The sequence below is a fragment of the Ambystoma mexicanum genome, chromosome 4p (genome assembly GCF_040938575.1).
Source record: "Ambystoma mexicanum isolate Mex_15411 chromosome 4p, UKY_AmexF1_1, whole genome shotgun sequence".
Taxonomy (NCBI): domain Eukaryota; kingdom Metazoa; phylum Chordata; class Amphibia; order Caudata; family Ambystomatidae; genus Ambystoma; species Ambystoma mexicanum.
Genome location: NC_090927.1, coordinates 604,011,850 through 604,024,678, shown reverse-complemented (window position 1 = coordinate 604,024,678; position 12,829 = coordinate 604,011,850). Strand labels below are relative to the sequence as shown.

Below are 12,829 nucleotides of genomic sequence, written 5' to 3'. Positions count from 1 at the left end.
GAGTGGCTCTTTGTGGTATCAGTCACTGGACCTACAGCGTAGCATTCGTCTCTGCAGGGGCAAAGCTGTCTGATGTGGATTGTGGAATCCGGAAGGGCCCTGTGAGGGCTGACACTTGAGAGAGCCCTTCTTAGAGGAGAGCATTTTCACAGTTGAGCTTGATAACTGTTTTTGTGACAGACTGAGGTTGAAGTTGGTGACTGGAGGCTGAAGGCAGCAGATGACTAGACATTTTCTTTCCTAAACTCCTGCGTCTCACATATATGTTTGGGGAGGGAACCCTACTATATGCGGATGCCATTAAACGTGAAATTGTATGGCTTACTGACAGGAAGGAAGATCCTTCAAGAGGGAGCATACCACAGTAATAGTGTGGGACTAGCCCTTGGCAAGCTTCTCTTCTGGATTTTGGTGATTGAGTACTTTACTGAAGGACCGAGAACAAATTGGTACATTTAGGGCAAGAGTGAGTGGTTGTGAGGAGAGAAATCCTTATGACTTATTTCCATTTGCACCATTAGTATTAGTAGACAGAAGAGTTGGCTGTCTAGCGACTTGCACATGAGTTTCTAACTTCAAAACATGGTGTGTGAGTGCACCACAGGTGCCTATTCTATGCAAGTGGGGGCTCCCCTCCACCACCCTTTCCTGAGATGTCTTCTTAGAAATTGCTCCTCAGTGCATCTCCACTTCATTTTAGACTGTGTTTTCCTAAGACTTCAGGTGATGTTTGTGTGCTCCTCTCCTGATTTCATACATGTTTGAGACCATTTACGCACCTTCTTCTGAGGGATATTTTGTATCACATTCCAATAAAAGACAAAGGGTGTTGCATGTTGTTGTGATATGTTGAGTCATTCGTGTGTGAGTTGTGTTCTAGGCATGATAGGTGATGGCTGGTCTGGCCGAGGATGAATGTGCCAGTCGGTTTGAAATTGTATGGACTAATACTTACCTGAAACTAAAATGATGTGCATTAAAGATGTTACCTTTTCTGACCTGTGACTGGAGTGGATTCCTTGGACCACAATCCCTGCAATTCCTCAATTTGTTTGAAATATATATGTGAGTTCTGTGTTGTTTTCCATATATGCAGCTAATAAACCTTTATAGTCTTTTTACAATATTTCCACAATATATCTGATAAATATGAATATATACATAAAACATTGCAGTGGAAACGTGCCTGCTATGTCTTTTTTCACTTACTATTCACTGCAACTATGTGCTTAAACTAGTTAATTAGTTCATTTTCCTCTTAATAATATGGAGGCTACAATGGAGACTCCATTCCTAACCTTCCCCCCTGCTCAGGATGTTTGTGAGTCCTCTTTGTAACTCACCTGTCTGCCATTCATTTCGTGATCATCAGTTCAATCATTGGGTAATGTAGTGATTTGTAGTAGCCAACATGTTGCCACAGAAGCTATGTAACCTTTGCCTAAAAAGTAAACGTGAAAACAAAAAATAGAGGCATCTCAATCTATGTGCAACAGTCTAGAAACGGTTGTCCTGGTCTTCTTTTTGGGCATCATCCATTTGCTGACCACCTAGAAAAGGAATGCTGTGCACCTACTGGTGCTATCCTTACAGAATTATATGAATTGCAGGCTACTGTGATGTCATAAAGATGATTCACATCATAGTGCTGTGGGGAGGGGGGGGGGAGATTAAACCATGACAACAGTGGAGCAACAGAAAATAATACTAAAGTACAGCATGAGCAATGTGTGGTTGTAGGCATTGCATCCTACTGTTTTACAAGTTGTGTCCCGTTCCTGAGACAAGAGCAAGCAACTTTCACCTTGGAGTGCACAAGGAAGGTTTTAAAAGTCATGAAGGCCTTACAGCCTCTCAGATTGATATCTGATATTATTCTTTTGCAGACAAAACTGGAAGAGGCCCTCTCTTTAGCCACAGACTTCCACAATTCTCTTCAGGACTTTATCAATTGGCTTACACAAGCAGAGCAAACCCTGACAATGTCTTCCCCAGCCAGTCTCATTCTGGACACTGTCCTGTTTCAAATCGACGAACACAAGGTGGGTTTTATTCAAGAGTCATTAATGATATTTGTGTCGCACTTGTTTTTGCAGATTCTGCTGTATTGCTTCTCCCTCAGATGTGTTTTCATGATACTTTCCTTCTCATAGTTTCAAAGAGACAGAGATCACTCGCTCTGTGTGCTGGGAAGAAGTGTTTCAGCATTCAGTCCTCTGCATTGATCATGGGAGTAACACTGGGTGTCTCGCAGTGATAGCCACTTACTGTGATTAATAGATGTACACCATGTGCTCCTGGGTAATTACCCACGTACTCTCATCGTGGTATTTACACAATGCACCCAATGAGTACCCACATACATACATACAATATGTGCCCTTGGTTGTTCTTATACTTGTACTTGCCCCGGGTGATCTCACTTACTGTCACCTGTGTATTTACTGTCATCAGGACATTTACAATGTTTGCCTGTGGGTAATCTCCCTCTACTTTGATTTATTTTTTATTTTATTTTAATTTTACTGTTGTTTTGAATGGTGCCAAATTGTATACAAAATACTTTAAATCACATTGGAAAGAAAAAGGGTAGAAACACATTAGTTCAACAAAAAAAAACAATGGCACTGCAGTATACAATCCTAGTATGGAGGGAGTCCATCCCTGTTAAACGATAAGGGATACCTTTAGACATACACAAAGTAATGTTGGGCTTCATCACCCCGTAAATAAGCTCTATGTAGAAAAGGGCCTAGGGACTAGCCACCATGTGCTTCAAAGCACTAGTGTTGGGTTTGGGGGTAGGTAAAGTCTACTTGGGGCCTTTCTATGAGTTGCTTAGGAGTCAAGGGTTGGGGCTGCACAGTAAGTGAGGTGGAGTATGTACTGAATTCAAGCAGTGGCCACCGGGTTGTGATAAAGCTACTTATCTGCCTTTCCTGCCTATCTTCCGGTTCCTCAGTAAATCAATTAGCACCAAGGGGTAGCAACTCTACGTGCCTTCTCTACTTTAAGCTGAATTGATGGTGAATCAGTCTGCGACCCGCTCCTAAACTGCCTCTACACAGCTGCACTCGACTGGCAGGCTCCTCAGTCCCTACCAGAGGGCCCTTCTTGAAGGGGAAATGAACTGCTGTTGGCAGGCCCACCCCGTGATAGGCCACATGCAGGTGTGCTCTCTGAGTCCTGCTTTTCCCTGTCTGGACAACGTCTGCACACATGACAAAGCAGAAAGCTTCTCTGCACCACCTACTGGGCTCCACAGCTATCGGACAGTTGGGATCCTTACACAACCATAGATTGTCATGCAGAATTTTGTATCAGCGGTCCTCCAAGGCAAGTAACGACTGGAACACCAAAGTAATCCAAAAAAAGAGCATACACCAAACAGGACGTAACTGAACTGAATGAAGAGAGCCATCAGCGAGCAAACCTTTTATACACAAATGACATAATTTGCATACACACATTTGAAACCGTTTTTGAAACACCTCATAAAAGCTTATTGGTGGGGCTATGTCAGTCCCCTGTATCAAGGCATACATTAAATGATTGCAATTGGTTCATGCCATACTGGCCCCCATTTTCCAACAACACCACCCGTAACATCACAAACCTTCCCACAGTGCCCCACGGTGTCATTTTAAAGCAGTACGCCATTGTGCGGACCACTGGATCTTTATTCATCTGCCATTAGTCAGCTCCCATCAAACACACAAGACAACCTGAGTTTGGCAAAGGGGAGACATTCACACTGCAGCCAACCATTCAGGTGTCCCGCACACTTAGGGAAGGATACACACCACTGTTGCACCCTAGGGACACTGAAGCCTCCCCTGTTGATTGGTCCCCCGTTGCTCGCCCCTCGTCCCATGGCCATCTTCCAAGGGGCGAATTTGAACCGCACACCTCACAGTGGTTGAATTTTATTTAACTGTGTTTAATTCTAATTCCCTAAAAGTTCCCAGCGAGCACTCAGGTGCCTAGTTTGCTGGCCTCAAATGTATCTGCTGGTCCCATTCCCATGTCTACTTTCTGCTGGGATATGCCAACTTGCAACATTTCTCCAGCACACTGCTGTAGCTGAGCGCTTGAGAAATTCATGGTTACCCAAGGCCTGTGGCTGTGAAAAGACAAATGCTTTACTTACCTGCGGCCTACACTTCTAAATGGCTGTTATGTTGGTCACACCGTGCTAACCTGCCTTTTCTACCCACTACCCCTGCCCCTTGTCCCTATGCCCTTCCGTGCCCTTCTGCCCCATGCCCACTCAGTGCCCCCAATGCCACTCTTCCCCACAGACTTATCCAACTGTGCATGCGCACACTGCGCATAAGTTACACAGCACAGCGGTCATTCACCCCCAGGAGTGACCCCTCCGCTTCCCCACTGTTTCTCCCCATCAGTTACTTAATTGATAAGTGCGCCCCCCTTAGCAGTGCTGAATTTGCGCCTTTACTGCATTCCCCCTCCGCTCGATCTATGAATCGACACCTTCTTGTTTGTCCAGGTTTTACTTATCATCTTGGGGATCCACAGTCTAGTAATGATATGATGAATTCACTTTTTCTCCCTAATTAACTCAATGGACGGTCACTGAATGACTCTGAAAAAGGCTGCTCGTTTTGCAAAGTGACAGGTGCATTAGGCATCAGCCTTCCTCCACCGCAACCTCTTGGGGAAGGAAAAGCTTGGGTGCCCCTGTGACATGTGTGATGTGTGAGAACCTCCACACACAGATAAAAGGCAGAGCTCGAGAGCACACTTTGAGCGAGGCAGAGCACATGAAGGAGCAGTTTCTTCAGGCCACAGCTGAATCGATGGAGACGCGAGTAAAATACGGAAAGCTGATAAATGTGTTGAACATTTTATGAGAGAAACAAAAGATACAAGTTTGCAGAGTGGTCCAGCAGAGCGTGGGTGCTCAATTGAAGGTGTCTGGTGAAAGGTGTCTTATAAAACTTTTCGCTGCTGTGTTTCTTTGTATTTGAATAGCGACATTGCAGATGAAAATCCTATATGAGAAAATCAAAGTGGTCATGCGAGGGTCTGAGAAAAATCCTTTGCACAATCGATTGTCTTAGATATAAGTGAACTACTCATTAAAGTGAGCCCTACCAAGGCCCGAGCCCGGCTGAGGGAGGCCTATTGGAGTCACAAGTGGGTCCAAGCCTGGGTGAAGGAGACCCATTGAGACAATGTGGTAGAAGACGATCCGATTCCGGCTGAGGGAGACCCACATTGAATGTTATATCTGAAAACGAAGGACAGGGAACTTTTGAGGAGAGAGAACTTTTAAGTGTTGTTTTGATAACGCGTGGCATTCTGCGAGCGAGATACTTGTAAAGAACGAGAGGCTTTATTGCAGTAGGTCCTATTTGATTTTTCTGCTTCCTGGTGCTCAAAGAAGATAGAGTGTGTTTCAAGCTCAAGTGTGATACCTTGTCCCATGCTGAAACGTGGGGAAGGGGAGCTTATCACATTCTGTCCTGACATATTGTTTCTTGAGCACTCTTTCTTTTGCATACATCATTTCCCCACATATTTGTATTTAGAGGTAAGGATTGGCAATAGTTTTATTAGTATAGGCCCATTTTATTTCGACAAGGCTCTACCAGGACTGTGTTATTTTTACTTTGATGGTGTAGCTTGCTCCCATCCTTAGATTTAGGGTTAGATAGGCGTTCATCCAACCCACTAAAGTTAAATAAACACCCTTGAACTGAGATTTTTGTTTCTGTCTTCGCTGTTTGATACCATGCCTTCCTTACAGATGAGAGAGCACATGTAACAAGTGTCATTTGTCCTCTCCCGTCCCACAGGCCTCATATCCTACCACACATTTCCAGATGGCGTGTCCTGCCTGGCCCAATGCCATCATAAAACATACCTGCATTAAATAAGCTACTTTTATTTCTAATTCACTCATCATTATTTTTCTCCAGCATGGGATCTGGCATGGATTCACATGCTCATGAATATTCCCTGTCGTCAGACTGGGAATCCTTGGTAAAAGAATAAAATGTTTCATTTACGCCTGAAAACTGTATTTCTCCTCTAAACCAATCACTGGCCTCTGGGTCATACTGGCCTCATCCTCTCTTTAAGCTTCACCGCTGGAAACCATCTTCAGAATTTTACCACATGCTTCAGTGTTGGGAGTCTTCTTAGTGCTCTCTGAGCTTTTTTGAAGTTATCGTTCGACGGGAGGTCGACCACCGGCAGCGGGCATCCACTGTCAGTGAAGATCATACTTCATCGAGGATCTTTCAGCAGATCAGAGAAGGCACAGGCCTGGGTCTACTTTGCACCTTTTCACCATGACTGAAAGAAGAGATGCCTCTTCAAACATTTTGCGAAATGTGGACTAAGGAACGTTTTCATGGAGGATTGACACCACAAATGTCTTTACTGCCTCCACCCAGACCATGATGAGGAGGGATGCAAGGTCTGCTGTGGTCTTTTGAAGAAGACCAAAAAGGACTGCTGCAGCAGGCTGGCAGCGTGGTTAAAATCGGTAATGCCTCTGACTCGTCCTCTGAGCATGACCATGCTTCTCTCAGGATTGGCTGGTAGAACGATCAAACTCCCTCAGATAAGAGGTTGAGGTCCTTTAAGGACGCCCCAGCCACGGGGGTCTAAGAGAAGGCAAGGCTGCACGCCACTGATCCCATTGGGTTCGCCGCTACTGTGGGTCGCGGCTCAAGAAGGACACGGCCACCATCCACTGTGAGTGGCGAGTGTCACACACTCAAAGAGAAAGTCCTTGACCCCTTCGAAACTCTACTTGCCATCAGACAAGGCAACGAAGCTGGGCCCTTCTCTGCCTCCATCGACGTCTCCACCATCCTCAACCACATTGTCAACGGCCACATTGACGACTACTGTTGCCACCCCGTCAACGGCCTTGCCGACAACCATTACTTCTTTGAAAGGAGTGCAGACCACGAAGGTGGTGCCCACAGTGACAGCGACGGATACTCTGTGGGTGTCCTTCCTGGGTCAGCTGGAGGTAACTACCATGGCTTTGTCGAAGACCCCCGGAAATTGGACAGCAGCATCTTCCTCCCAAAAGTGTCAGGAGAAGGGAGGGAGTAGGCCTCCGACAACCCCTAGGAAGGGTACACAAACAAAGAGCTGAACTAAGTGTTCCGGGGCACATTTATACTAGCTCCGATGAGGATGACGACCTGCCCAAGGGCTGCTATTCAGACCATGAAGGGCGCCGTAGAACCTCGTTGGAAGGTGGGTCACTGCGGGCTGAACCATATGGCCTGCCTCTCCAGAAGAGGCATACCACCCGAAGCCTCCCCCTCTCATTCCTTCTACACCTGATCTCAGAGACGTCTAGTTGGACATTCTAACCATGCTGCACACGCTGGTATCAGAAATTCAGCAATGTCTGCCATGCACACCAGACCCTGCTCTGTCTGGAAGTCCTCCAAGGCCAGTGGTCTAAGTATATGAAAAGAAGTAGTCAAACTATGTTCCCTACTGGTCTGCACCGCTCCCCACAGACCCCATCGCCACACCCCCTCCCATGCACAATAAAAACCCCAAAACACATGTGCCTGCTCTTTATGGAAAAGTCCTGTGCAGTGCACGGAAAGTGGAAGTTCCAACCTCTTCCTACACTTTTATTTTAAAACTAAACTGTTTCGGAACAGTTTCTTTTTAAAATAAAAGTATAGGAATGGTAAAACCTAATTAAAAGAAGTAGAGGAGCACCGCTCCCGACTGCTCCCGCCCACTTCGACCACTGTCTAAGGCTGCCTTCCGGAAGTCCTTCTAGGCGCAAACATAAGTTCCTTTATGGGACGATATATGGGATGAAGGCCTAGCACTATTCAAGAATCCGAGCACCGCCCTGCCCAAGCGGGACAGGCTCGAGAAGTAATACAGACAGACAAGGGCCCTAGGTCCCAGCCTTCACCTAACTCTCTGGTCTCAGCCACGGCCAGGAAACGCTCTTTGCGAATCCGTCGTCCTCATCCATGGTACCCCCGGACCAAGAGGGGAAGAAGCTGGATGCCTTGGGGAAGAGGATTATCTATATGACTGCCAGTACCATTAAGGCCGCTAATGCACTGGCCATTTTGTCGCACTATGACCGGCAGCTCTGGCATAAGCTTGGCATTTCTTGTGACAGAAAATGTCCATTCGACAATTCATCTACTTTCCATCGACCCTCGTCAATATGTTGGCCCCTAAGGCTTCAGGATTCAAGCATTACCATCACTGTAACTCTAAGATGACGGTCACCGTCCCTCAGGGCATCTGCGGCTTGTGTCAACAAATTAATCTAAAATCCCTTCGGGAATGTCGGCTAAATTAGCGCTCAGGCGGCCTCCATCGAAGTCCCCAGCTCATTCGTTCGCCCGTCAGGTCATCGGGACAAGAGACTGATAGCCCCATGCCCGAAAAAACAGGACCGGTATAATGTCGGAGAAAGTGAAGAACTGTTTGCATTCCCGAAGCCATTCATCCTCCTCGTCTTCCCATAAGAAAAAAAGACAGCATCGGTGCAGGCACAATTCTGATTCGTCAGTGGATCACGGTAAGGTCTGGCCAACCCCAGGCGTTTTGAAGGAGGAGTGGGAGGCATTCAAGGAGAAAATTCTCCAGAGGTTTAAAACAGCTGCTGCAGGTACGACTCCGGTCACGACCAGGCCAATAGAGCACCAATTGCGCCCAGGGGTTCTGGCGCCAAGATGACCAAGTCTGGTTCTATGCCCTCATGCTTGACCATGACAACCGGGAAACCGGCCCTAGTACCGATGGGCCCCGAGGCACTGGTACCGATAGGCCTAGTGGGAACGATGCTGTTTATGTCAGCACCAACAGTCGACTGTTCCTTTGTCCCCAAATCCCGATCCAGGTTTTTCGACTCAATGCAGTCGATTTATGATGATCAAATGGATCACGTGCCTTTTGGCTTTAAACTTGCAAAACAAAGGGGCTATAAGGCCTCTAAAACCACGCCTAATCGCGATAAAGTCACTTGTACATAGCTGCTACTGTAGATAGCATTCAGCCAAACACTAACCAATATGTTTAAACCTAGAGAAAGTCTACCCACAAAAAGGCGCACAGGTTAAGAAATAATAGCATTACATTTTATGGTGCTTAGTTTCGATGCTCAAGTAGAAAATCACAAAGTATATAGTCATGGATGATGAATTAACAGACATGCTGGATCGAACCTAACACAAGGCTGACTGGGAGCATGAAGACAAGCAATTGCAGCACATTTATAGAGTGATGATGATAAGCGTCTTGCAATACCTGTTCATCATTTTTCCTTATACAACAGTCACTGCATACAAGCCCAAACCATGACCAACAAAAACCGTAAGCTCTGAATAATAAGAACTGTCACGACCGAGGGGATCAACTGACACTTGAAGAGTGATAAAGTGCAGGTTTTATTTTACAACAAAAGTATACCTAGGGTTTAGCTTCAAATGAAGAATGAAGGTATTCAAGAAAATCAAAGAATAGACATTCACCCTTGGTTAAAGACTATAGTCATTCAATTGACCCATTTCTCTCTTCCCTTGAGGTCTGTCTGTGAAGGTCAGGCACAATCTTTGGGGATGCAAGTGCCCCCTGCACTTAATTCTTGGCTTGGCTGCTTGGTTGTTCCTGAGTCGCATGGTCAGGATCAGGATGTTGATCTCCTAGTTGGTCAATTCCATTTGTGTTGGCTCAACTGACTCCAGGGTCATCAGCCAGGTCTGGGAAAGGTGGTGCACAGCTACCACAGTGCCATTGGTAGACTGTGTCACAGTCTTCACAAGTACTGACAATGCAGGTGTCTCTTTGGCTGGCCCCTTGTCCTTCTTGCCTCTGCTCTCTCGCCTTGGCTTGTGAGCTTTCTCCTACCACCTCCCCAACACTCCAGAGTGATTGTGTCTTCTTTGGCTCCCCTATCAGCTTCTATTCCTGTTTTTCTACTTCCTTCTCTCCACTTGTGAGCTTTCTCTCCTCCTCCGTTCCAATTGTTTCTCCTGTCTTATCTGCCTTTCTCCTCACCTTCCACTTTAATACTTTTCTCCCAACCTCCTCTTCTCCAGATATTACTCCTTTCTCACCCTCTCCTGCACCTCCTACCTCTCCTTTCACACTTTCCTCTGCTCTTGGTCTCATATTTTCTTTTCCTCCTCCACTCATGGTATCACTCTTCATTCTTCCTTTTCCTCCCCACACTGTATCTATTTCCCCAGGTATTTCCACTCCCCCCTCACACTTGCTCTGCACCTGCTTCTCTCTCTGCTACTGTTCTGCCAGTTCAGCTTTTCCTTCATCCTATTTGCTCTTTCTCTTCCCCTCCACCTCATTGCAGCTCTGAGAACCACCTCCTTCCTGCTCTGCTTCAATCCACTGACATCCTCACCCAGCATAGAATGTTAAGACCTTTTGATACCTCTGCAGGTCTGCTCTGAGGGTCCCCGAATGGCGAACCACAATCAATGTACAGCTCAATGAAAGAGTGGGGGGACTAGACAGAATTATTATTCTTAGCTGCTCCCTGTTGACCTGCATGGCTATAAGGGGAGCCACCAACCAAACCCTCATCAGTGCGGTCCTGCCAGTCACATATCTGCTGCCACTGACGGAACACCTTGCAGCTGCTGGCAATCTGCTTTCAAATGTCTCCCAAATTTTCGTAAACATGCCCTCCCACCCAGATATCAATACATTGTTAAATGCTCTGATGTCTTAGACTGCAGGGCCTAAGGTGCAGATATTGTCTTTGCCATTCTGCATTTGCTTTGCCAAGTCACCTAAAAGTGTTGATTTAAAAGGCTACAACTTTCTGATAGAACATAGATTCCGCGCTTAGTGCTGTATTGTCTAATATATGTCAGAATGACACAAATATGACCTCAAGCAGGAAGAATGTGGGGGTTTGATTACAGAGAGCGAAGTATCTCATGATCTGGTCAAAACATGCTAGGGGTCAGCAACATTTGCTGATCACCATTTCCTTTCCTTTTCCAGGTCTTTGTGACTGAAGTAAATGCACACCGTGATCAGATCATGCAGCTGGACAAAACTGGAACCCATCTGAAGTATTTCAGCCAGAAGCAGGATGTTGTGCTCATTAAGAACCTTCTGATTAGTGTGCAGAGTCGATGGGAAAATGTCGTCCAGCGCTCCGTTGAGCGAGGGCGGGCCTTGGACGAATCAAGGAAACGAGCCAAGCAGGTAATTTGTCAGCAATGTAATCCCCATTCATAACCAGCCCAATCCTTCGCTCTTTGAAAGTCTCTGGAAACGTTGATGCTCAAATGCCTCAGGCAGGAATGGCTTCTTCTGCAGTGATCATCAATGTAACATCATGTTATCTTACCCTTGTAGGACACCAAGCATACATACTTTAACCACTAATGCACCAAGAGCATTTTATATGTATAGTTTGTAGACATTAACTCATAGCTAAAGTTATCCCTAATACCATTCCAAGCAAGACTTTTCCCACATGGACTCCAGGTGAGGTTATGTAATGAACACTAGCGTGCAGAGTCTATTTGTACTTTGATCTAGCATTAAACTTCTCCCAAGTGAGGTCAGCTGGAAATGTGCCCACAGCCAATGAACAAATCCTAGAACTTGGAATGTCTGATCCCCAAAATAAGAAACGTGCACCATTCAAGTTGTCTTTATCTCCATTAGCTTTACTTGCATAATGCACATACCTGGGGCATAGATACCGCAGACTACTGCACCATTCTAATTTTCTTCTTTTTTAGGTTCTAATTAGCATACTTCATCTGATGCTGCCATTACTATATGTACATAAATACTATGGATGTTTCCTAATAATATTTGGTCTACACTTTAATATTAAGGCAAGGTTATACTTGCGCACAGAAGTCTGATTTGGGCATGCATTTAGTCTCCAATGCCAGAATGCCATTGTAACTGCTTACTAACAAGGAATCTGTGAATTCTGTACTATACCTCGGCCATCAGGGTGTGAAGTATGTGCCAGAAGGATCCTTTTGGGTCACGGGGTAACATGATTGTGGGTGAGTTTGTGCAGTGGGGAGAAGATAAGAATTAAATGACACAAAGGGACTTGTGTTGTTTCGCCTTCTTAATCGACATTCATAAAGTGAGACTGATTGCTTTTGCAGTTCCACGATGCCTTCAATAAACTAACGGAATGGCTGGATGAATCTGAAAATTCCTTGGATTCAGAGCTTGAAATCGCAAACGATCCTGATAAGCTTAAGGCACAGCTCACAACGCATAAGGTAAGCTCGTGATTGATGAAATACAGAGCAGTCCCAGTGCCCTGGTGAGAGGTTCAAAGACACTTCTTTTATCCCTGGAAAGAAGTTAGATTTATGTTCTCTGTGGGGTTGTGTCAGGGATAACATCCAATTAAAGTGCTGGCATACATCCAAGGGGTAGAAGCAGGGGGGAGGGAGATGTCTCCCTATGACCACCATTCATCACAAGAGAAAGCGATGAGCATTGAAAGAACAGTGTGCTGCACAACTCCTACACTCTCCCACAGCCAAGAAGAACTTCACTCCATGTAGCCTGAGTTCCATTCCCAGCATGTGCGCACTGATGGAGCTCCTGCATGTTCCTTCTTGTTTGGGGGCGTGGAAACTGCTTAACATTGTAGAGCTCCCGACGTCTCGGATTTATCCATTTATGTATTTATTTAGTAACAACCTGTCCTTGTAATGTCATCAGCATGCATTGTTTCATTTACTCAGTGAGCTGATTCAAATTGAAGGCCTTTACTAAGGTCGCCCTAAAGCTCTACTGACCTGGGGCACCTGTGTACACTATCCAGTGCAAGCCTTTC

The 12,829-nt window shown here is 45.8% G+C and overlaps 1 protein-coding gene across 19 annotated transcripts in view; it reads left to right on the top strand.

Moving 5' to 3' along the window:
- Positions 1-12,829, top strand: part of DST (dystonin) — a 2,190,048-nt gene that overhangs the window by 2,085,200 nt on the left and 92,019 nt on the right. For all 19 annotated transcript variants that reach the window (XM_069606170.1, XM_069606155.1, XM_069606164.1 and 16 more), the window contains 3 exons: positions 1,887-2,042; positions 11,005-11,211; positions 12,144-12,263. In XM_069606170.1, coding sequence (XP_069462271.1) covers positions 1,887-2,042; positions 11,005-11,211; positions 12,144-12,263 — 483 coding nt within the window. The remainder of the gene's footprint in view (positions 1-1,886; positions 2,043-11,004; positions 11,212-12,143; positions 12,264-12,829) is intronic.